This window comes from Solanum verrucosum, unplaced genomic scaffold, assembly GCF_900185275.1.
Source record: "Solanum verrucosum unplaced genomic scaffold, falcon-dt-bn FXZP01000238.1, whole genome shotgun sequence".
NCBI classification, from domain to species: domain Eukaryota; kingdom Viridiplantae; phylum Streptophyta; class Magnoliopsida; order Solanales; family Solanaceae; genus Solanum; species Solanum verrucosum.
In genome coordinates, this window is record NW_026020630.1 from 3,783,207 (window position 1) to 3,809,817 (window position 26,611).

The 26,611-nt window shown below is 31.9% G+C and overlaps 2 protein-coding genes across 2 annotated transcripts; both read left to right on the forward strand.

Moving 5' to 3' along the window:
- Positions 1 to 7,866: 7,866 nt before the first annotated feature.
- On the forward strand, positions 7,867 to 10,903 carry LOC125811829 (putative late blight resistance protein homolog R1A-3). Its single transcript, XM_049491381.1, has 2 exons — positions 7,867 to 10,639; positions 10,870 to 10,903. Exons 1-2 carry the CDS (start codon positions 7,929 to 7,931, stop codon positions 10,901 to 10,903), a joined length of 2,745 nt encoding a protein of 914 aa, XP_049347338.1. The 5' UTR covers positions 7,867 to 7,928.
- A 5,701-nt stretch (positions 10,904 to 16,604) lies between these two features.
- Positions 16,605 to 17,343, forward strand: LOC125811831 (E3 ubiquitin-protein ligase RMA1H1-like). The gene has a single exon (XM_049491384.1). The coding sequence runs from the start codon at positions 16,605 to 16,607 to the stop codon at positions 17,310 to 17,312; it is 708 nt and encodes a 235-aa protein (XP_049347341.1). The 3' UTR covers positions 17,313 to 17,343.
- Positions 17,344 to 26,611: the final 9,268 nt, after the last annotated feature.

Below are 26,611 nucleotides of genomic sequence, written 5' to 3' on the forward strand. Positions count from 1 at the left end.
CTCTCTTCGATCCCTTACTCTTATGTTGTGCCTCAATCATCCAAGTGAATTTGTTTTCTTTCTAAAACGATATATAGATTTGCAAAAATCAAAGATCTATGATTTCAAAATCATTTATGAGGGACCTAATTATTTTCTCCTCCAACACGATGTAACTCTAGCCCGATTGACAAAGAATAAGTTTCCTTTTTATTTTTGTACAAAAAAGTCAAGTGTAAAATAATTAATATAAACTTAAACTATCTCCTTTATGGAAAAATATCCGATAAAATTAGAACAACACATACTTTAACATAAAATTATTGAACCTCTTAAAAATTACACAATCCTTATGGAGAAAGCTAATATGTGACATGGTTACAACAAAAACAAAAATGGAGAATCTAATTTAATTCTTTATAATCATACAAAATTCATTTATTAACTTGTAAAACGACATACACAAGCATAGAAATAATGTTATGATAACAAGGAAAGTAAAAGTTCTAAATAAACATCATATCAATTAATTCTCTCTATATATAATGAAAGTCATACAGAAATTAGTTCTAGATATATCACCTTTGTATCCATTGAACTCTAGTAAATCAACCATTGGATTAGAAACCAATTCCTCATCTTGATATACCAGCAACACAGAAACCTCTTCAGTCAAATCATAAAAAGGTTCTGTCATTAGATTAATTTGAATTTGTAAGAGAAACACTTACAACTGAAGCTATTTATAAAGTATCATTTACTGGCTTATGAGCCTGTTTAGAGATAATTATATATAAATAATCTTATCTAAATATCTAGATAATCCCTCAAATTTGACACAAATTGTAATTTAGATACTTAAATTTATCTAAAAGAGACCAAATAAATACTTTTACTATTGTCATATACGCACTCATGAACACCTTATGCTGACATGGCAAATTTATGTGTATTGTAAATGCTTGTGTTATTACATTATTGAATCACAATAAAAAGATTATTTCTTAAAAAAATTAAATTTTTGATTGACTTTTATTCCAATAATCAAATTATACAACTTGGGGTTCATTAACTATTTCTATTAATATCTAAATTTAACATTGATTATTGGATATTATTTGAAGTTATTGAGGATGACATTATATTTATTAAGTATTAATTACACTTCTTGAATAGTTGGAAGATTCTTTGACTTGTGTCCATTATTCAATAGTTCAAATGATGAATGTCTTGTCTTCAAGTAACGGCTAATGGTCTTAGATTTAGGCCTTATTTATTTTTGTTCGGATAAATTAGCCCAAAGATATTCTAAATAGAGTATGATATTGTGCACTTTGACCAAGTTAGCACAGTTTTTATTTTTCAAAAAGTCTCACACATTATGAAAAAATTACACGAGTTGACAAATATTACTAGGTTATTAGTCATTGAGGGTAGGGTATAGTTTAATTTACTTACTGTCAGTTTCAGTTTTTTTGCCATTAAAAATGAGACCCACCACCTCTTTGTATACCGAATCAACAAAACCTTCATCGGCCTTTGTATATGATTTTATACAAAATCAAATTTATCTCTCATCTCCTCTCCTTTCCTCATTTCCTATTTTTCTCCTAAAATAACTCTTTCACTTCCAATTTGAAATTCGAATTTCACTTTCTCCCTCCAATTGTGTTTTACTTTTTGCAGGTAACCGCCTAAATCGTAGGTGAACCTCTTCTTTTTTTTCATTTTTCAATTGTATATGTATTGTGCTTGTTAGTGTTTGGATAATTTTTTCTCAAAATTCCCTCATTACTTATTAGATTATCATTTTTATAGAAAATAAAATGGATGATTCGACTCCATCTAAGCGGATTACGAGAGGTACATCATTGCATGTCAAAGTTTTTAATAATCAACCTTCATTTTCAGTCGGTTTCACTCAAGATTTTGGAGTCAATGCAGGGTCTATGGAAAAATCTAAACAAATTCTAGAGGAAAAATCTATTGCAGAATTGAGATCCAAGAAAAAAATGACCCAATTGCACTTCCAGAAGTCATCAACAATGTCAAGGCAAGCGACATTAAAATTGTTGAAGGAGAAAGTAAGAGGAAAGCCAAAGATAGTGATCCTGAGGAGGTTGTGTCTCCTTCATTAGATCAAGACAAATACAAAGAACATCAGGTATTTGCTTAAAACACAATTGTATGTAGATATTTGTATATTTTGTTAGTTATATACAGCATTGTATGTAGTATATGTATATTTTCTGCTTAAATCACAATTGTATATAGATATTTGTATATTTTGTTAGTTATATACAAAATTGCTTGAAGTATATGTATATTTTCTGCTTAAATCATAATTGTATATATATATTTGTATATTTTGTAAGTTATATACAATAGTATGAACTAAACAATATACAAACCTTACATTATTATATATACAGTTAGGTTACACCAAAAATTATCAAATTAAAGCACACCTTTTTTATCGAATCATATACAATTCATATATATAATTGACTTAGTAATTTTATACAACTACTTACACTTATACATGGGATAAGAATTTTACACAATTACTTACGTATATACAATATTATCAATTAAACAATATACAAATCGTACAACTTATATATACAATAAAATTACAACAACAACAACAAAGATTATCAAATTAAAGCACACCGTTGTTGTCGAATCATATACACTTCATATATACAAATTGTGTCATTCAATTTTTCGAACAAAAAAATAGAATTGAATTGTTAATATAAAATTTATCTAATCTTGTATAAACAAAATTAAATTATTGTGAACCATTAGAATGAAAAAAACAAAAATAATCCATTTTCCAAAATTTCAATTATATACTATACAAATCAATTGTATACTTTCTTGCCGTTCAAAACATGAAGTTTCCTTGAAAGAAACGCTTACCTAGCGTTGAATATACAAGAATATTGATTAATCGTATGCTTCAGTCGTTTGAGGAACCCAGTTGTTATGGTGTTTCTATTGCTATAGAACTCTTTTTTGGAAAAATATTTAATTTTGGACGATTAGCTTGAATCATGGGATAATGTAAATTTTTTATTACCATATTTAGCACTCATGTATCCATTTATTAAAAAAAAAAATTGTATAAATTATATTTTTGAAAGAAAATATACAAAATTAATGCTTCATAGCAAACTAAACTATACCCATTGAATGTAATTACTAAACTATACCTATAGAGTGTTATTTCATTAAATACGTTTGTCATATATGAAATTTTCCCTTAAGCGATCCTACACCTTATATATAGCTTCTCAAATGTGGAAATTCAATCTCACACCCAACAATCTTTCCCTCAGACTAAGTTTCATGGCCCAATATCACAATGATCCACGAGTCAATTCATGAGATTCACTATGTGCGTCACCCACATCGTCTAAGTATTTTATGGCAATCAAACCCTACAACTAGCTTCTTCTTTATATATATATATATATATATATATATATATATATATATATATATATATGCATCTCTAATTAATCTCGTAAAGGGATTAAGGGGCCAATTTCAAAGAATTAGGCAATTTTCTTAGTTTTTCGTGTGTGTTAACCCATAAATATTTTGGTGATATGGTTTTCGGACGATTTCTTTTGTGCAACTTATATGGAACCCTTCGTAGGGAGTTAGTCTCACACTTTTTAGAGTCCATTTTGGGCATTTAGGGGCTAATTTATAGGAAATAGGTGATCTTCTCAGTTCGTTTGTATTAGCCTATGAATATTTTGGTGATATGTCTTCCGAAAAATTTCTTTGTAAAATCTTTACGGGACCCTTCATAGGGAGTTAGTGGAGCAGTACCTATAGTCTCACAATTTTAGAGTTCATTTTGGGCATTTATGTCACGCCCCGAGCCTACACCCTGGACGTGGCCGGCACTCGAAGACCATTGTTGGCCCCCAAGCGAACCCTTGGCCTGACTTACTTAACTCAGTGGAAACCTAACTCAATAGAATAACTTCATGCAATGAAAGGTCATAAGACAACCTAACTGATAAAAATCTGGCCAAAAAGGCAACTCGAGTCTCAAAATAGAATATTTACATATATACATAGATGAGAGACTCAAAACTAACTCACTGACTGTCTATGAAGCCTCTATAACACTGAGATGGATGTTGGACAGACCCCGCAACATCCTAATTAAACAAAACTAGGAACACAAAATAACAGGGTCCTCCGAAAAGTAAGGAGGCTCACCATGACTATGGAGTGCTCAGCTGGATCAACGGCGTGCTGGATGCTGATCCTGGTTGCCTGCATCTGTATCATAATAAGATGCAGGCCAACTAGCATCAGCACATGGAATGTACGAGTATGCGAGCTGGACAGCTAAACAACAACTTAAGCTTGAAAGGTATACAAAAGAGAACTTACCTTGGCTCTGTTCAACTCATGAGTAACTGAACTCAATTTAAAGCAATGAGACACATGCAATATATATAAAGCTGGCAAAACTATTTAAAACATGACGTCAAAATCATATTTATAATATCATGAAAATACCATGCTTCCTCTCAAAGTCTACTTGTGCAATGCATGAATGAAGTCCCATACCCCCATCCATACTAAGCAGAACCCCTCGAGGAACCATGCAATTTCTACTGTGGGAGTTTCTCTAACCAATAACCACCACTATGAGTCCTAGTGATGATACAACGTTTTACCTCACGTTGCCCGAGGACCATCCTATACCTTGCCATGATATAGGACCTTACTTTAACTTTTGCTTAGTTGATCCACTAGCTTAACTTTCGTGATCATCTAAAAAGTATGACCCGAGAAATCCCTTGTTTAGCTACATGGTTCATATGGAGAGTTGAGTTAATATGAACTCGTGTCCCCAATTCGGTGCTCAAGACTACTCCCAAAAATACTTTAGCTAATTAGTGTTTTAAACACATCTTTCTTTAGTTGAGATAATTACTCAAAACTTAGCCCAAAGGCTCTTGAAAACTCTTTCTAAAAAGAACATCTCAAAACCATATTTTTATATGATCATTGATGACTCGGGATATTCATACTGCTTAAACATTGATGGTATATCTAGAGACCATACTGTTTAAACATTGATGACATACTCGATTTGTCATACTAATCATATTTTTGAAACTCTTTCGCAAAGCTCATCTTTTCTCAAAAGAGATAGTACTCAAACTTCTCAAAACTCTTTTGGAAATCTCAGTTTCCTCTCATCTTAAATGTGAAAACATTTATAAACTTCTTTGGGAATACTTAGTTCCCTAATAACTTTTGAGAAATGAACTTGACTCTTACTCTTGGCTTAACTTGAAACTGTATGCTCTTTACTTAACTTGAAACTCTATACTTAACTTGGAACTCAATACTTAACTTCAAAGCTTAAGTCTTAAAACAAGATTTAAACATTTGTAAAAGACTTCTTAAAATATGGTTCATGTCGAATTATGGCATGAACAACTTGACTTGAAGGTGTACAAGCTACATGGAACTCATGTGTACGACACTTCTCATTCTCTTACTCACTTGCTCGAGTCTTGAAACAAGTTACTAGAAATTGTAGAAGAATCCTCAGAAAGACTCAAAGGGATTTTCTTAGAATATTCGAAAGAATTCTCAAAACATAATTCTCAACTCTACCTTGAATTTGAATTATGAATTCAAGATTATGATCATATTAGGAATGACTTTTAGGTGTTTAGAAGTAGCTTAGAGTAGTTAGAATCGAAAAGGAGTGAAGGTGCACTTTTAATGAACTCAAACGGGGCAACCGACGCAAATTGGATGGGGCAGGCGACCTTGGCGCTATGGGTGGCGCGGGGCGCCAGGCCCTAAACGTCAGAGGTGGGTTTGGGGCGCTCTGGCAGGCGCAGGCCCCCAACCCAGAAATTTCAGCAAGTTTATTTTCTCGTTTTCTCACCCTATTTCGCCTAAAATCGAATGGTTTCTTCCCCAAATCACTTAGAATCATTAAAACCTTCAATATACAATAGATTTAACTCAGAATTCCATCCGGGAACATGCACCAAACCCACAAGAAGTTTCAACAACACAACCACAAACTTCAACCAACACAACCACAAACTTCAACAAGAACAACCACAAAAATTCAACAACACAACCAATCTTTTCTCAAAAATAAAACGAGTGTGGCATGTGGGGGAAAGAACCAACCCAACACTATGAACTCACATACCTTAATAGGGATCACCCCCGACAAATCCACGACGATCTCTACGAACCTTGCTTCTTCTTCTCCTTCTCCTCCTCTTCTCTCAAGAACCCTAACCCTCACACTCACTCTTTTAAAATGGTAAAAACTGATCTAAATTCAGTCTAACACACTAATATAACCAAAAGAATTGTTAGGGAAAAGACCAAAATACCCTTACAATTTCCGGCTAATGCCCTGCCAACAGCCCAACTTCCAAAGGGCATAACTCACTCATACGAACTCGAAATCATGTAAACTTGGCATCGTTGGAAAGATCATTCAACGATCTTCGCAAAAATAACTGGAACTACACCTAAATCATCCTGAGCTAGGATTTATGACTGTTCAAAGTTGGCCAAAAACTCACTTTTTCCCATAACCAAATTTTCCAGATATTTTTTTTTCTTTCCAAAAATGACTATTTCCAATTCTAAGCCTCTTCATAGTTATTTCAATTTGTCAGATTTTACAATTTAGGGGCCAATTTACAGGAATTAGGCGACTTTCTCAGTGTTTTGTGTGGTTAACCCATTAATATTTGGTGATATGACTTTCAAACGATTTCTTGCTACATATTTACGGAACCCTCTGTAGGGAGTCAGGGGAGCAGTATGTACAATCTCACAATTTTAGAGTCCATTTTAGGCATTTAGGGGCCAATTTAAAGAAATTGGACAATTTTTTCAGTTTTTCGTGTCTGTTAGCCATTAATACATTGGTGATATGACCTACGGATGATTTCTAATCGAAATCTTTACGAAACCCTTAGTAGGGAGTTGGGGGAGCAATACGTACCATCTGACAATTTTTAGAATCCATTTTGGGCATTTAAGGGTCAATTTACAGGAATTAGACGATTTTCTCAGTATTTTTTCATGTGTTAGCCCATAAATATTTTGTTGATTTGACTAGAGTCTAAACTTCTCATGTATATTAAGAGATATTTATGCTTGGTTAATTGAATCGAACTAGGAATAGAGAAATTCCTACTTGGATCTTAATATTTCTCTCTCTTTGATTTGGAAAATTCTATGAAGTTGATTTCAATGGAATTAGTGCCCGTTTGGAATGACTTAAAAAAAGTAACTTTTTTAAAGTGCTGGAACTTATTTTAAAATAAGTAGTTATGTGTTTGGATAAAAGTGTTGCAGTTGAATAATAATAATAATAATATAATAATAATAATAAAATAATAATAATTCAATATGGGCAATTTGGAAATTGTATAAAAGAATTAAGGGCAAAAAGGTAATATACTTGGTCAACATAAAAGGGCTTTTAAGTTTAAAAAAAAAAAAAAAACTCCCCTCACCTAGCTTTTAGCTTTTAGCTTTTGGCTTAAAATAAGTCATTTTTGACTTAAAATAAGTCACTTTGCTAATTGTCAAACACTCTAATAAGTCAAAAACTGACTTTTAAGTCAGTTTGACCAGCTTAAAAGTCCATTCAAACAGGCTCTTAAAATCATCAATCTCTTGTATGTAAGAAACATACTTATATTCATGAATAGATATGTGTAGGGTCTAATAATGAATGATCACAAATTTTTCTACATGATGATAAGGTTGGTGGACCTAGCTGGAAATGTGATGGAAATAGCTAGTAAAAGAAAGAACCTTGCATTTTCTGTTTTCTTAAGAACTGAAAAATTACATAACTTGTGGCAATTTGTCCATTTTCATACTGAGAGATATTTCTATTTTTTGGATATATGGCTTATGCTGCTGTTACTTCCCTTATGAGAACCATACATCAATCAATGGAACTTACTGGATGTGATTTGCAACCGTTTTATGAAAAGCTCGAATCATTGAGAGCTATTCTGGAGAAATCCTGCAATATAATGGGCGATCATGAGGAGTTAACAATCTTGGAAGTTGAAATCGTAGAGGTAGCATACACAACAGAAGATATGGTTGACTCGGAATCAAGAAATGTTTTTTTAGCACAGAATTTGGAGGAAAGAAGCAGGGCTATGTGGGAGATTTTTTTCGTCTTGGAACAAGCACTAGAATGCATTGCTTCCACCGTGAAACAGTGGATGGCAGCATCGGACAGCATGAAAGATCTAAAACCACAAACTAGCTCACTTGTCAGTTTACCTGAACATGATGTTGAGCAGCCCGAGAATATAATGGTTGGCCGTGAAAATGAATTTGAGATGATGCTGGATCAACTTGTTAGAGGAGGAAGGGAACTAGAAGTTGTCTCAATCGTAGGGATGGGAGGCATCGGGAAAACAACTTTGGCTGCAAAACTCTGTAGTGATCCTTACATTATGTCTCGATTTGATATTCATGCAAAAGTAACTGCTTCACAGGAATATTGTGTGAGAAATGTAATCCTAGGCCTTCTTTCTTCGATAAGTGATGAACCTGAGAATCAACTAGCGGACCGACTGCAAAAGCATCTGAAAGGCAGGAGATACTTGGTAGTCATTGATGACATATGGACTACAGAAGCTTGGGATGATATAAAACTATGTTTCCCAGACTGTATTAATGGAAGCAGAATACTCCTGACTACTCGGAATGTGGAAGTGGCTGAATATGCTAGTTCAGGTAAGCCTCCTCATCACATGCGCCTCATGAATTTTGACGAAAGTTGGAATTTACTACACAAAAAGATCTTTGAAACAGAAGGTTCTTATTCTCCTGAATTTGAAAATATTGGGAAACAAATTGCATTAAAATGTGGAGGATTACCTCTAGCAATTACTGTGACTGCTGGACTTCTCTCCAAAATGGGTCAAAGATTAGATGAGTGGCAAAGAATTGCGGAGAATCTAAGTTCGGTGGTAAGCACAGATCCTGAAGCACAATGCATGAGAGTGTTGGCTTTGAGTTACCATCACTTGCCTTCTCACCTAAAACCGTGTTTTCTGTATTTTGCAATTTTCGCAGAGGATGAAGGGATTTTTGTAAATAAACTTGTTGAGTTATGGGCCGTAGAGGGGTTTTTGAATGAAGAAGAGGGAAAAAGCATAGAAGAGGTGGCAGAAACGTGTATAAACGAACTTGTAGATAGAAGTCTAATTTCTATCCACAAATTGAGTTTTGATGGGGAAATACAGAGCTGTGGAATGCATGATGTGACCCGTGAACTCTGTTTGAGGGAAGCTCGAAACATGAATTTTGTGAATGTTATCAGAGGAAAGAGTGATCAAAATTCATGTGCACAATCCATGCAGTGTTCCTTTAAGAAGCGAAGTCGGATCAGTATCTATAAGGAGGAAGAATTGGCTTGGTGTCGTAACAGTGAGGCTCATTCTATTATCATGTCGCGTGGATTCAATTGCATCACACTGGAATTGTCTTTCAAGCTAGTAAGAGTACTAGATCTTGGTTGGACTCCATGCCCAATTTTTCCCAGTGGAGTACTTTCTCTAATTCATTTGAGATACCTATCTTTGTGTTTTAATCCTTGCTTACTGCAGTATCGAGGATCGATAGAAGCTGTTCCCTCATCAATAATAGACATTCCTCTATCGATATCACGCCTATGCTATCTGCAAACTTTTAAACTTTACCTTCCATTTACCGATAGTTATCCTTTCATATTACCATCGGAAATTTTGACGATGCCACAATTGAGGAAGCTGCGTATGGGCTGGAATTACTTGCGGAGTCATGAGCCTACAGAGAACAGATTGGTTTTGAAAAGTTTGCAATGCCTCAATCAATTGAATCCTCGGAATTGTACAGGGTCTTTTTTTAGACTATTTCCCAATTTAAAGAAGTTGAAAGTATTTGGCGTCCAAGAGGACTTTCGCAATCACAAGGACCTGTATGATTTTCGCTACTTATATCAGCTCGAGAAATTGGCATTTCGTGTTTATTATCCAGGTGCTGCTTGCGTTCTAGAAAGCACTGCACCTTCAGGTTCTACTCCGCAAGATCCTCTGAGGTTTCAGACGAAATTATTATACAAAAAGACAAAATTCGGGAAAGCTGCACCTCCAGCTGATGTTCCAACTTTACTCTTACCTCCTCCGGATGCTTTTCCACAAAACCTTAAGAGTTTAACTTTTAGCGGAGAATTCTTTTTGGCATCGAAGGATTTGAGCATTGTTGGTAAATTACCCAAACTCGAGGTCCTTAAACTATCAGACAATGCCGTCATAGGCGAGGAGTGGGAAGTAGTTGAGGAAGGGTTTCCTCACTTGAAGTTCTTGTTTCTGGATAACGTATACATTCGGTACTGGAGAGCTAGTAGTGATCACTTTCCATACCTTGAACGACTTTTTCTTAGAAATTGCTATGATTTGGATTCAATCCCTCCAGATTTTGCAGATATAACCACACTAACTCTTATTGATATAAGTAGCTGTCGACAATCTGTTGGGAAATCCGCCAAGCAAATTCAACAGGACATTCAAGACAACTATGGAAGCTCTATCGAGGTCCATACTCGTCATCTTTTGTAAGACATCTTCTTCCTTGATTTACAACAATATTTAACTCATCATCATAGTAAACTCGATAATAATCTGGATAATAGCTTTAGTAAGTCCAATTGCACCAATTCAACAAAAGTTTTTGATGCTGTCATTGTGTTTGATTTGAATCCTTCCAATATTGTGTAACTTGTTATACTTGCATGTTCATTCTTGATTTTGGGAAGTGTAACATTTTATTTTTCATCTTTTGTAGAAAGCATTTTCGATATAACAACAGAAGAAGATGATGATGACGACTTTGAGAAAGAAGTTGCTTCTTGCCACAATAATGTGTAAGTTCTTATACCTGCATGCTCATTCTTGCTATAATGTTCTCTTGTTCCTTAATTATGGGACATCTAACATATTATTTTCCATTTTTTGCGTCTTTTTTTTTTCTCTGCAGCGAGTAGTTAAGGTGTTCTGAGGACTAGCCAGTTCTCTGAAATAAATGTCAAATCAGAATTTTCATTTTTTCTGCATAAGGTGGCAGGATGATTGCAAATGGCTTGTAATTTAATTGTATATGATCTTTCGTATAGCCATTTGTCAGTGGTTCTTTAGATACTCCAAATTTTATGTACATACATACATACTGTATAGGCCAGAACACTCTCTGTCACCTTGACACAAGTGTACTCCTCGACCCCAACTTTTGTTGAGTTTATTATTGCTAGACCGTACTACACTTGAATTTGAATTGGACGTTATCAATATACAGCTTGAACTCCTTTATTGAAACTTATTTTTCTAAAGAGATTAGTGTAGGGTCTAATAATGTATGATCACAAATTTTTCTACTTTTTCCTGTCTTTTTTTTTTTTAACTTTGGTCTCTTCTTTTGTCTACATGATGATAAGGTTAGTGACCTCACATCTTTCTACTTTATCCTGTTAGTGGACCTAGCTGGAAATAGTTGGTGTCTTATGTGTATTGTGTCATGTAGGACTCATGTGGCTAGTTGTTCAACTTTATACAAGTTTACTCTTACCTTTCAGGGCAACTGCACCTCCAACTGATGTTTCAACTTTACGCTTACCTCCTCCGGATGCTTTTCCACAAAACCTTAAGAGTTTAACTTTTAGCGGAGGATTCTTTTTGGAATGGAAGGATTTGAGCATTGTTGGTAAATTACCCAAACTCGAGGTCCTTAAACTATCACACAATGCCTTCAAAGACGAGGAGTGGGAAGTAGTTGAGGAAGGGTTTCCTCACTTGAAGTTCTTGTTTCTGGATGAAGTATACATTCGGTACTGGAGAGCTAGTAGTGATCACTTTCCGTACCTTGAACGACTTTTTCTTAGAAATTGCTATTATTTGATTTCAATCCCTCGAGATTTTGCAAATATAACCACACTAGCTCTTATTGATATAACTCACTGTCAACAATATGTTGGGTATTCCGCCAAGGAAATTCAACAGGACATTCAAGACAACTATGGAAGCTCTATCGAGGTCCATACTCGTGATCTTTTGTAAGACATCTTCTTCCTTGATTTACAACAATATTTAACTCATCATCATAGTTAAATATTCTCTTGTTCTTATACCTGCATGCTCATTCTTGCTATAATGTTCTCTTGTTCCTTAATTATGGGACATCTAACATATTATTTTCCATTTTTTGCATCTTTTTTTTTCTGCAGCGAGTAGTTAAGGTGTTCTGAGGACTAGCCAGTTCTCTGAAATAAATGTCAAATCAGAAGCCAAATGTGTGAGTGTTTGTTTTATTTGTTTTCATTTTCTTTGAAAAGATTCTGCATAAAGGGGCAGGATGATTGCAAATGGCTTGTAATTTAATTGTATATGATCTTTCGTATAGCCATTTGTCAGTGGTTCTTTAGATACTCCAAATTTTATGTACATACATACATACTGTATAGGCCAGAACAGACTCCAGTAACTTGTGTTTCCTTTCTTGGGAGTCCTCAATCTATCTTGCAAAGGAAGACGGAAGGCTAAATCCAATGGCACCAGCAACACCAGTAGAAAGGTGTAATCTCTCTGCCTTTTTCTACTCGAATATTAAGGAATTCACTGTGGCTATTCCACAAGGTCATTTTTTTTTAACTTTTACCAGAATTTTCTTACGAAAGTCATACACAAATGAAATATGTTTCTTGACTTACAAACATTGAATTAAAATCTTTTGAACTTTTATAAATTAAGGTTTTTTTCTTTTAAAGAAATCGATACTGTAATCCTCTATATCAACGAGTTTACTCATGTGAAGGTCAAGTGATAAAACCAGGGGCCAGAGCCAATCTAGACCTAGGGGGTTCGGTGCTTTTGTAATTGGATCATTGTGATTACGGGTTGAATGTCTAATTTTCTAGGAGATAATGATAGTATTTTGTATTTGAATAATAGCTCACTTTTTCCAAGTAATGGAAAAGAAGGTCAAAACCACTAAAAGACTTGACTAAGACAAAAATGGGTTGTCAAGAACGTAGAGGAGGGTAGGATGAACAGTTGGTCAGATCTAGTATGGATAATACATGGCGGTAGTTAAAGTGGCGGCTCTCCCAAAATTCTCTCATCTTAGATCTTTGGATTCGGTCTTATACATATGTGAGGAAGGTAATGAAAAAAATTGGGAGTAGAGGATTACAGTATGGGGAATCGAGAATTCAAATAGTCAGTCAACTAACTGAGCTATTAAGATTTCCAAAAAAAAAAAAAAAAAAAAAAGAAGGATTCCATGTGACATGAAAGTCTCATATTGCATAGTTTTGAATGAGGGAAAGAAGTGAGGAATCAAATGAACCACCTTCAATGGAAAATTATACTATTTATACATATAATTAAAATTATTTTTTATCTTTGTATTATTGTAGTCAACTAATTTGTATGTTTACTTATTCATATTTTGAATAGGCATAATACATAAATATACCCTTTAACTTGGCTTCAAATCACATTTATGCCCTTCAACTTCGGGTGTGCACAAGTAGACATTTAAATTTATATAAAGTTGAAGAAATAGACACACAGGTCCTACATGGTATCCTACATGTCATTTTTTATCCTATGTGGTGTCTTAAGTGTATTGTGTCATGTAGAACTCATGTGGCTAGTTGTTCAACTTTATACAAGTTTAAGTGCATACTTGTGCATACCCAAAGTTGAAGGACATAAACGTAAAATAAAATCAAGTTAAAGGGCACATTTATGTATTTTGCCTTTTGAATTTCATTAATAGTGAAAAGCCTGAATCATATTCAAATTCCATCACTAATCGTTGAACCATGTTAATTTACTATGTATTATCTAATGGATTTTTTTGCAATCTTATTTATACTTCTTCAAAGTTTTGTTAATTATCTTTAGCATAATATCTGATTATATTATTTCGATATACTTTCTCTATCCATAATTACTTGTCCATTTTTGAATTGGCACACCTATTAAGAAAACAATTATTGAAATAGTGAGTTTACTATTTTACCCATATTAATTATAAAGTGGATGAATTAAAAACTCAAGATTTTCAAAAAGTTCTACTTTTTTCAAAGTAATAAATTGAGGGTATAATAGATAAAAAAAATTGTTCTTTCTTTATTTGTCAAAATAGACAAATAATTAGGAATAACTAAAAAAAATGATAAATAATTAAAAACAGAGGGAGTAACATTAGCCTAATACTCCCTCCGTCCCTATTTACTTGTCTATATTTCCTTTTTTAGTTGTCCCTATTTAGTTGTCCATTTTGACAAATCAAGAAAGGACAACAAATTTTTTCCTATTATACCCTTATTTACACTTCTTGAAAATTGTAAAAGTGTATGTTGTTTTCCTCCAATTTATTTCACTTGAATTCAAATAAGTGGTTGTAATTTTGAAGTGAAAAGTTGTCATAAGGGTAAAATTGTAACTTCACTGTGCTAATCATTGTTGTCTTAATCTGTGTGTCATTTCTAAAGTGGACAACTAAAAAGGGATGGAGGGAGTAATATCTGATTAATGGCCACCCTAATTGATTGGATAGGAGAGGATAGACTTGCTTCCAAGTAAGCCAAAATATAAAAAGTTGACAAAAGGGTGCTAAATTCGAGACACATGTAGTACTTATATAATTCATGTGCGGACTCGTTCTTTTGTAGTACTCCCTCCGTTCTATTTTATACGTCACATTTTTACTTTATACTTTCATTAAGAGATGATGTAATTTTATCTTTCTATTCTTATTTAATGTTTTCTTAAGTCAATTTTATAATAAATGATGAATATATTTTCAAGATTAATTAACTACTCTATCAAGAGTATAATAGGTAAAATATGATAATTTATACATAAATTTTATAAAATGACAAGTATTGTGGTCCACCTATTTATAGAAAGAGATGACATATAAAATGGGACGGAGGGAGTTATAAAGTTGACTTAAGAAAGCATTAAATAAGGGTAGAAAGGTAAAGTTACATTATTTCTTAATGTAAGTGTAAAGTAAAAAGGTAACATATAAAATGGGAAGGAGGGAGTAGTATTTTCTCGTTTTATTTTACGTGGCACTCTATTCTCATAATTCGTCTTTAAAAATGTCATTTTATTGTAATTGAAAATAATTTAACTTAAAATTCTCCATCTACCATTAATTAATGAAATGATTTACGATTATATAAATATATAAAAATTGTTTTAGCCTATAATTTTCTAAAATCTTTTTTTTTTCTCTTATACATAGTATTAAGTCAAACAATACTAAATCAAATAGAATGGACGGAGTATTTCTTTTATTTTTTTTGTCACACCGTCCATATGTTTTCTCCCATGACCATCCCCCACTATGTATATTCACTCCTTAGTTGGATCTGAATTTAGAGTTTAGAAGCTTCTATAATAATTTTAGATTAATATATAATAATAATAATTGAACTTACAGTATTAAATTTATGTGAATCTATATATATTGTATTGTAATTTTTTTAATTATAATTTTAACCAAATCAATAAAGATATTCAGATGTAAAGTATATATTATGACTTAACAATAAATTTCTATACGAGCCGCGTCTTCCCAAGTTTTGATGCATAATTTCCTAAAACTCATAAATTTCCAAGTGACTATTTCCAGTATTTCAATGAGAACTTATGTTTCATTATGGATTTTCTTAGTGAATTAGTTTAATAAAATCAAAATGAAAAAAACCATGTTTTATAGCATAAAATTTTCATTGATTCACGCGGAAAAAAACATATAGTTCTTATAGTGTGAAAACTATTGAACTTATGGGATGTGGCTGTGTGGAAGTTCATCAAGTAGTAGCTCCTTGTACGCAACTAGTGCTACTTTTTATTGACTAAAAGTTATTTTCTAGATTAAGATTCTTATCATGGGGCCTAATATAAGGTCCTAATCATATTTCTAAAATGATAAACTTATACTTGTTTAAATCAAATAGATAGATAAAAGACGTGTTTGCACAAAACTCCTCTCACTTAACCATGATCCATTAATATTAATTTTTCAACTTCATCAAATCACTTATGATGTGTGTAATAGTTCATCTGTCGCAGTTTATGTAACACATTTGTTTTAGTCTAATATAAAAAGAATATCACATTTCGATGATTGAAAAAACTTTAAATTCATCTATTATTCTTAATGACATGATTTATAACGACACAAATGATTAAAGATTTGTTTTACACCATATATTTTAAAAGTCTCCCTTTCCTTATTAAATATTATGTCAAATCAAACCGCATAAATCAAGACCGAGTTGAGTAATATGATATGGTGTTGTTTAATAATGTGTAGGGCCTTTTCTTTTTGGCCATGCCCCTTTAACATAATGTGATGTTGACAAGTGACAACCTTAAGAATCATTATTTGCAAACTACTATTCTTGTCCTTATAAATACTCACTTCTAATTGTATTAAAAACCTGAATTCTAACCATTCTTCATCTTGCCATTACTAAAATAAATCAATACCAAGAGGCAAATATGGCCTTAGAACAAATTTTTCAAGACCAAATACCAGAAACTACCTTTGATCAACGCGATATTTTCTACGAAAAATGGAACACAATTGATCTTGATAAACTTGAAGAAAATTCACCTGGAGGTTTCGAGTGCAACATTTGCCTGGATGTTGTACATGATCCTGTTGTTACATTATGTGGTCACCTCTATTGTTGGCCTTGCATCTACAAATGGATACATATTAAGACCATTTCATCAGAAAACATCGATAATCAACAGCCAAAATGCCCTGTTTGCAAAGCTGAAGTCTCACAAAAAACATTGATTCCACTCTATAGTCGCGGTCAAGCTACAAAAACATCAGGCAAGGCCCTGAATCTTGGTATAGTCATACCACAAAGACCTCCTACTCCGAGATGTAGGAGTCACGGTGTAATACACAATAACAATATGCCTCCATTATCCCAACAATCTCATGATCATCATCGAAATAATACAAATACAGAACATATGCTAAGTCTTGGTGGAACGACAACAGGGGAAATTTTTTATGCGCGAATGTTTGGGAACTCATTGAATACTAATTTGTATACATATTCAAGTTCATATAATCTAGCAGGAAGCAATAGTCCAAGGTTAAGAAGACAACTATCACACGCAGATCAATCACTTAGCAGAATCTGTTTTTTCCTATGTTGTTGTTTAGTAACATGTCTTCTCTTGTTCTGATCATCTTCTTCGTGTGTTCATACAATGTAATTATATTTAGTAACGCGATATATGATATGAATATACATCTTTGCATGTAACATTTGATCACCTGGATTTATATAGTTAACATTATGAATTTTGAGACAGACTCAATCGAAATTGAAAGGATGAATCAAATCCAATCATTAAGAAGACAAAGCTTGTTTAGCTTCTTGTGTCATTTTAAAATCAAAATAACAAAATCCCACTAAAGAGACCAATACCATTTTATAGCACATCTCAGCCATCACTCCTTTCGTTTTAATTTATTTATTTGATTTTGACTTAACACAAAGTAAGTAAGTAAGTAAAACAAACTTTTAAATTATATGGTATTAGATTAAAGATACGTAAAATATAAAAAAAATATTCTTTATAATCTTAATATTCAAATTGAAACGGAAAGAGTAGTTTTCTCATCTAGAGAAAGTAATGAATATTCAAAGATACAAGCACGAGTGTTGACATCCAATTTTGGACCTCCACAATATAAATTAATCATTTCGAGCTTCTTCAATTTTAAACGATTTAAAATAATTAGTTTTATAAAATTTCAAAAAAATAAATAAATAATAATAATAATATAGCTTGCAAGTTATTTTAACTAGTTTTGTCACATTTTATAATTTTTAGATAATATATATGTTGTTTTACATAATTATGTATATAATTATTATATTTTATGATTATTAGAAAATCGTCTCAAAAAAAAAAAAAAAAGATTTTATATTTTTAATATTAGGGATGGTTATAATTTTGAACTAATGAGTTTTATGAAATTCAAAATACTTTCAAGCTATGTTCAAAGTAATTTTATCATTTTTTAATAATAAATATGTATATTTTATTTTTTTTTGCAATCATTTTATTTTATAAATATTTGAAAATCATCACAAAAGATTTTACATGTTAGTTAAATATTTTATTAATTTACTTTAAAATTATAGTTATAATTTTGAGCTAATTAGTTTATAATTAAGTTAATTATTTTATTTTGTTAAGATTAAGAAGCTCATTAATCAATTTATATTAATTCGTCTTAATTAGCTTTTAGCCAAATCACCAAGTAAACTCAATTTGGCTAAATCCTTAATTCAATAGCTATAATTACAATCAATTAGGCCAATTCTCAAATCGAGTCTAACCATTTATTTAATTTTAATTCCCTTTTTGCCTCCCTTCAAACTCATTTGTAAAATCAATTTTTTGGGCCTTTCATTTTGAATTGCCAGACCCATCAGCCCATCTGTCCAATTTCCAATTCAACAAAAACATTCCCAACCCACAATACAGCACCCGATCCAACTCCTAAATGACCCGACCCAGCCCAAAACTCTGTCCACAAAAGAAACCCAGCCTTAACAGCAGCAGTTCCAAATGACAAAGCAGCAGCAACATCAAAGCAACGAGCAAATGGCGTGAACATGGCGTCAAAATACACGGCAACTCGAACAGTAGCATCAACGGCACCAAACAGAGTCAAATCACGCAGCGGAGTTCACGGAACCAGCAGCTTTCCGCGTTTCCCTTCTCTGCCCTCACCAAACCATTCCAACAGCTCCCACATCCTGTCTCTGCAACAACCGCCCATTTGATCTTGTCATCCGGATTTTGAGGGATTTTGGTTGAAATCTTGTACAAGCAGCAGTTCTTTGGTTTTGGGAGAAATTTGAATCGAAGATCGGATAGTAATTCCCGTTTCTGCCCTTGCCCTCGTCCAATTTTCATCCTCTAAAATCCCTCCAATTCGACCCTAAGACCTCCTCTATAAAAAGTTCGTGTTCCCCTTCAGTGAGAGGGGGGCTAGAAGAAAAATTGGAAATCTTTGACAAAAAAAAAGAAGAGAGAAAGATTATTGGATTTTGGAGGCGATATATGAAAAATAACTGGCAAAACGGCTTTTTCTTTGGAGTTTGAGTTTTTGGCAATAGTCATAGTATACGAAAGAAATTTTATTATTTGGTTCTCTAATTTTAAGTTTTCGAAAGAGGGTTGAAATTCCGCCCTAAGTCTCTCGTTTTTGTGATTATTATTTGGATTTCGTGGTAGAAGAATCGCTGCTCTCCGCTCGTTTGGCCTAGGCTCGCTGCTCACAGAAAGGTAACCTCTTCATCTCTTATATCTCGACTTAATATCTGCGAGATTGTGAAATCTTTGCTTCCGTTTGGGTACTACTATTCGAGATCAAATTTTGATGCCTTCACTTGTTATTTATCCATTCTGGAAGGATATCTTAATCTAGTTTCGACATTGATTCAGACGGTCATCAGGCTATGTTTGTCATCTGTTTGTTTCTAGGTTCAAGTTTGCTCATTTGTTATGTTCTTATTTTAAGTAGTCTATGAGTGTCATGAACATGATCCTTTTGATTTTAGTCTAATCCAGTCCAATTCGAACCATGTTCGTGAGTCGGGTTCTTGTTCTAGCTTGCTCAGGACGTACTCAATGTCCATGATCTGTAACCTTTGTTTGAATCACATCAAAGTTGATTTGTTTAGCTAAATCTGTTACTGCTCCATATTTTGTGGCCCTCATAGCTGTGTATTGTACAGTTTAGGACATCCCTGCTTGTTTTTTTTTTTAGTTTACCTTAGTTGGTTCTGGTTCTTGTGGTTTCTTTTCAAAGTTGTGGCCTGCTCATATTTGCAATCTCGTTAAATCCTCTGAAATTTGGTCTTGTCTAAAGTTTATTTCCTATAAATATGTGTATCTGTAGTATGTATTCCTATCTGTAATGCTTTGCTAAGTTTGAGTAAGACCATCGCTTAAATGATGGGATTATTACACTAAAAACATGTTGCTTTGACCCTTTGTTCTACATAAACTATTAATAAATGCCTCTTTGTCATTAAGTGTTTAGGGCTTTGTATTTAGTTTACATGCTCAATAAATAATTTCCTCGTGTCAAGATGATAATCAAAATATGCGAGAGAAGAGTCTGTTTTTTACATAAAAAATGAGTATCTAATGAAAAATTAAGTTTTCTTTCTGCTTTGCATATGAAATTGCAATAAAAAAAATGCGAATTTTCTTCACCTAGCTTTATTCTATGCTGACTATTTATTCTTTGTTATGAGATGCTGATTTCCTCTGTTCATTATTTGGAAAATCACTAATTGGATTAGTATTAACATCATATGCTATTCGAGAGTGCATCATGTAGCTCTTACTGTTGTTTGGCTTTGGTCTCATGGAACTTGTTCTAGTTTCCTTTCGAAATGTTTAGTACATGTTAAAGTTTGATGTGTAAATCAATTTCAATAGGAATAGATGACAAATCTGCCAATTGTCCCTTTTTCTTCTCTTACCTAGCTTGATTCAATGTTGTAAGAGTTAAACAAGTAACGAAAAAGGCCATCCAAATAATGTCAGCACTAGATTGTATTCTCGTGCAAATTTCGAGTCATTGGCCGCTCATTTCTTATTACATTTATTTGGAAAGCTTTAAAGTTGCAAAGGGTGGCTCGAATGCCGTTTTCCTGTTGCTTAAGTTATCGATTGTGGGTTTACCAAGCAATTTTGGTGACCCACTTGCTCATTGTCTCTTAAATCTTATCATTTGATTTCTCACCCTTGCTATCTTAAGGACAAAATGATTAGCTTACTTCCATTGTTTAAATGTTTTGAGTAAACCTTATTGTGATTGTTATTTTATTCGTATATGCATATATGGCTTCTTTGCCTCGGTTAATTTGAGTAGTTGGTAATAACATCATTTATTTATTTTAATTGCTTCCGCTAGTTCCATTTCATTTTTTTTTCTTTGACTAACTTGATTTTTTTGGTATCATGTGAATTCGTATGGAGTCCAATTTGGACTCAAGTTCCATCTCCCTTGCATTTCGAAATGGGCCGTGAAGGCCCAATGTTCTTTTCTCCTCTGGTCAACCCTTAAATACTAGCAACAAAGCCGACGAACAGGTCCTTGAAGGCAAAATACTGGCTGGAAATTGAAATATGAGCCTCCAAAGGCCCAAAAAGTGGGCTGTATGCAGCAGTATACATTCACTATACAAAGACACAGGTCAAAAACGCAGGAATACATGGCTGAGACGAAATACAGGTGTTCGGAAGCAAGATATACATGAAAAGGGCTGATATACATGCCGATATACATCAAGTGTATACAAAAACGGGATTGAGTAAAATTCCCAAAAACAGTAGCGAATTTGGCACAAGAAAGGCCCAAATTCAATTTCTCCCTTACGCTTTAATTATTTAATTGCGATTACTTATTATTTGTTGTTTAACTCTAACTTTAGAATTTTTAATTAACTTAGTTGAATTCCCCAAAAGATGAATCATATTCTTTATGTTAGTTTCTTTATAAATAATTCATTTTATCAACTCTTATACTTATTCAAATACTTTTAGTCAAAACTTTCCACTTATCTTTAATTAGATTAAAATGATTTCTTGGTTTATCTACTAAGTCGGCTCGAATTGTTATTTCTAAAAAGTGATGTAAATAAATTTTAATTAATCTAATTTTGTTAAAATCCTAATTGACCGAGTTGTTTCAATTAAGGTCCTATTTTCTTAAAAAATTAAAAAATTATTCTTTATTTAACTATGTTTATCAAAGTTAATCGAATATCGTAAAATATTATATATTTTATGTTAAATTATTTTCCTAAATATTTTTGAAGATGCGTTCTTTAAGGGTTTTTCTTCATTTAAATCATCAATTTTTATTTCAAAATTATTCTAAGTTAAAGTATATATATATTTTTTATTTTGTTTTATTTATTTTTAATAAACTTTAAAAAATGCGTTAGTCAAAACCTCTTTTCAATTGATTAATAGTAATGATAAATAAATAAATAAAAAAATAAATAATAAAAAAATAAATAAATAAATAAATATATATATATATATATACACTTAAATCATTTTCTCAAAAAAAAAGGTTTAGTCATTTAATAAGAAATGATTTTCATGCTTTAATGTATTAAATAGGTTTAAGTTATTTTAAAACGAATTAAATAAATTATAATTAACCTAGTTTTATTAATATTACTTGTATTTCGAGTCGAATATATCATTTTGGATCCCTTCCTCTAAAAAAATAAAAATGAAGTAAAATGCGTCATTTATTTAATTATTTTCTTAATCAAATATGTTATAAGTTATTATTATTATTATTATTATTATTATTATTTTATGTTAAATTATTCTATTTTTTTTCTAAAAAATAGTCAAATATATTTTAGTCAAGTCGCAGGTTAACCGCATGTTAGCGGACACTTCGAATGCTTAAACCCTTCTCGAAGTGTAAATTGAACCCCGAACCCTCGTTGGCATTTTCAAATGATTTTTTCTGTTTAAATCTTTGAAAATTATAAGTTTTCTTAATTTCTTTAAAAAATTAAGTGGCGACTCTTTCTAAGTATTTTTCTTAAAATGTTTTATACTTAGAACATTTCAAAAAAAGTAATTTTTCTAAAGATAGGACAATTACGACGCAACAACGAGGATTGAAAAACAAAACATTCAAAATCAAGGCATCAACATCTCAAAGAGAAATAGGCATAGGCCACCTCTCTTTTTTTCTCACGCTCACTGTTCGGAGTCTGCGTTGAAGCTTAAATTAAATTTGAATTGCATAATACAAGCTCATTCGAGAGTGACGCTTCCAATAGGATTTTCTTCATACCCAAAACTCAAACCTGAAAATTCTAATTAAGAATTGACCAGTTACACCATTGCACCACAACCCATGTTGATAGGCATAGGCCGCCTATCTCATATGCCAACTTGTCATTATCTATTTGGCTAGGTTAACAACAGTAAGTGCTGGTGGGTGGTGATTGACATGATGGCTGCCGTCTGTGGAGAGTGATGGTATAGAACATTCCAAAAATGGGTGTGTTTGATGTGAAAAAATTGAAAATTGCTTATGGTGAGTAATATCTTGTTTTAATAAATCATCTATTTTTAATACTTCAAAATTATTTGAAAGCATGTCACCAATGATAATTGTTGTATAGGTATGGACACCTCAATTTGGTTTCAACGGTCTACTAAACACTCAACTCGTCTCCATTATATCTCATTACATTCGATGTTGATGTAACGAATAAATTTTGAAGGTGTCTAAATGATTAATTTGTATATATGTTGGAGAGTTTAGCTGGTATAGTGGAAACGAGTCGAGTTTATAAGGTGTCTAAATATGCATACATAATGATAAAGTTGAAGTATTTACTTTTAAGCGGAGGCTATATTTGAATGTCAGTTTAAGAAATTATGCCTCTCGAACTAGTGGTATACAAGTTGATAACAATATCTAATTTCAATTTATCTTTTTTTACTTAGAAAAAAAAAATCAAATTTCACAATGAAGCATAGTCAAACGCTCCAATGAATTTAAAGGTATATATCTGATTCTATGATTGATAACTTATGTTTTATTTGGTCAAATATGATAGATAATATCAACAATTGTCTAAAGATTTCCACTTATTAAAGTTAGTGTAACACTAGGGAAAGCATTTTAAAAAATTCGGTGTCCACTTTCATAAGTTGATATCCACCTAATTCAACATCACTTACACTACATAGAAATGATTGTAATTAGCACTAAATCTTATATAGGTAATAGGTTTAATGATTTAATGATCTATCAAGTTTCACAAACATTATAACAATATTACCTATGCATGTCCAAGTAACTGATTTAATGATCTATCAAGTTTCACAAACATTATAACAATATTACCTTTGCATGTCCAAGTAACTTAGGTGGTATCTACTTTTGCACAAGTTGTAGACCATATTTTCCCCCCTAATAAATAACATTGAACTTTAATCTCTTCAATATGATTAACTAGTGCATCAATATAATATATGCCTTGTTACTATCATTTTGAACCACGCATTATAGGCATCCCAATTATTGTAATGTGAAAACTTTCTTTTCTTCAAATATAAAAATGACTTTTGTTCCCTTGATAATGTTATAAAGCATCATATTCTTCTTATCAAAGCTAGTGTTTCACATTCCCATGCTCTTTTTACCAATCACAAAAATATTGTCATGTTCCACTATCATTGCATAATGCCCCCCAAAGAATCTTCTACCATATATAATTCATTATTGAAGTTTGACTGATTCAAATGTTATTTCTACCTGTTTTAGTTTGGGCGAATATAGTTAAATATAATATTGCTATGAAAAATGACAGATATCTCATATAATCAATCAAGTTAAGGTGTAAAAGTTATCCAGAACATCATTATTATAAGGCATAATACATATATTGACCCCTAAACTTGGCTTCAAATTTTAACTTTGACATTTAACTTTGTAAGTGCACAAATAGGCACTTTAACTATCCAAAACTTAAACAAAAAAACACTCGGATCCTACCTGGCAAAATGCGTGAAATACACTCAAATTAGGCGCGTCAGATGTAAAAATTCTGGGGGTCAACAGTAAAAAAAGCATTGAAAGGACAATTAAACCCTTTTTATATTTTTTTCAACAATTTTCCCCTCTTTTTTGCATTATTTGTTGTTTACTGCAAAATGCAAGTGACATTTAATAAAAAATTTTGTTATTACGAAAAAAAATTATAATGAAGTTTTTTTTTGGCAAGAAGGAAAAAGGAACACGTGTAGTACTAAATTTTTTTTTTGAGATTCAATCAATTTTTTTTGTTTTTGAAATATTTCTAGCTGTTAATTACTGTAATTTATAGTACTTTCTAAGAAATTTTCAAATAATATATATTATTTCATTTGTCCGAATTTATGCGTCACCGGTAAAATTTGAAGAGTCAATCAGATCTTTTATATATTTTTATATCTTTTAAATATTTAAGTAATTAATTATCGTGATTTATAATATTTTATACAATTATTTAGTATGGTAAAAGAAATTTAAAAGAAACACGCATCCTTCAATAGTAAAATATGGGTCCCCCTTTTTTTTACAGGTTGACCTCATGTCTGTATAGTCTTTTTTTGTCCAGAAGGAAAAAGGAACACGTGTCGACCCCAAGGTCCTCTCTATTCCCGCTTATTATATTATAAACTAGTGATGAAGAGCCCGTGCTAATAATTAATTTAAAAGTTAATTTAATTGACGTTAAATAAATAGTTTTAAATTTTAAATTTGAATAAATTATATATATTTATATGGTAGTAAATGTTCATGTTAACTCTAAAATGAATACATCACTATTAATAAAGCTTGAAGTTTAAAGAAAATCTCTTAAATGACCAAAATAACCCTTAAACTCAATTTTAATCACAAAAAACATACATGTCCACGGTGTGGTGGCTGATTCATCAACTAATTTTTTGTATGTTTTTTCAAAAATATTTTAGTTGCTAATTTGTTATAATTTATAAAAATCATTAACGTCATTTTCGAATAACTTATAGTATTGTTAACTTTCAATAATATATATTGTTCCATCTATTCAAATTCATGTGTCACCAATAGAATTTCAAGAGTCAACAAAAAAATTTCTAAAAAAAATATATTTTAATTATGATTTATAGTACTTTTAAATATAACGTATAGTGTGTTTGTAGGCTCTTATTAGATTGAAAAAATATTTTAAATTAGTAATTATTGTAATTAATTGTGTATATTACGTAATTTTCAAATTTGTAATAATTTTTAAAAAATATTAAGTCTAATAATTTATAGTATCTTAAATGTAATCTTTGAATACATATAAATTAAAAAAAGAAATAAGACAAATAAATTATAAATTGAATAATTGACATTTTCAAATATTAATTTACCACAAAATGAAAGTGAAGGAAGAAGTTGTAAGGCAAAAATAAAGAGAAATTATTTGAAAAGGTGTCAAATAGACAGGAAAACGGGCCCATATGCATTGAATAGTTGGCAGCCATTGAATGGGTCACTAATACACGTGGCAGCGTGTGCATTTCACGCTTTTGGCTCCAAAAATCACGTGTTTATTTATTTAAAGGTAGGATAGTTAAAGTGCCTATTTGTGCATTATGAAAGTTGGAGGTCAAAGTTAAAATTTGAAGCCAAGTTTAGGGGCTAATATATGTATTATGCCTTATTATAAAAAAGAAAATAAAGATGAAACAAGATAAGCCTATGCTTCAAAAGGCAGACTTATTTGAACAAAACCAAGAAAATTCCACCTAACTACACCCCATCTTAAATAAAAAAAATACCATGTCTCAACCTGTTTAGAATTGGGATGGTGCTTTGAAGTGAAAAGGGTTTAAAGGATGGATCGGAATAATTACAGCTCAATGTCTTTGATTAATCTAATTTACAA

What these genes read in the sequence shown, in the direction of transcription:
- LOC125811829 (XM_049491381.1), top strand. Translation starts at nt 7,929, where the DNA reads ATGGCTTATGCTGCTGTTACTTCCCTTATGAGAACCATACATCAATCA. An exon ending in GTCCATACTCGTCATCTTTT is followed by an intron (nt 10,640 to 10,869) that starts GTAAGACATCTT and finishes CATCTTTTGTAG; the next exon opens with AAAGCATTTTCGATATAACA.
- LOC125811831 (XM_049491384.1), top strand. Translation starts at nt 16,605, where the DNA reads ATGGCCTTAGAACAAATTTTTCAAGACCAAATACCAGAAACTACCTTT.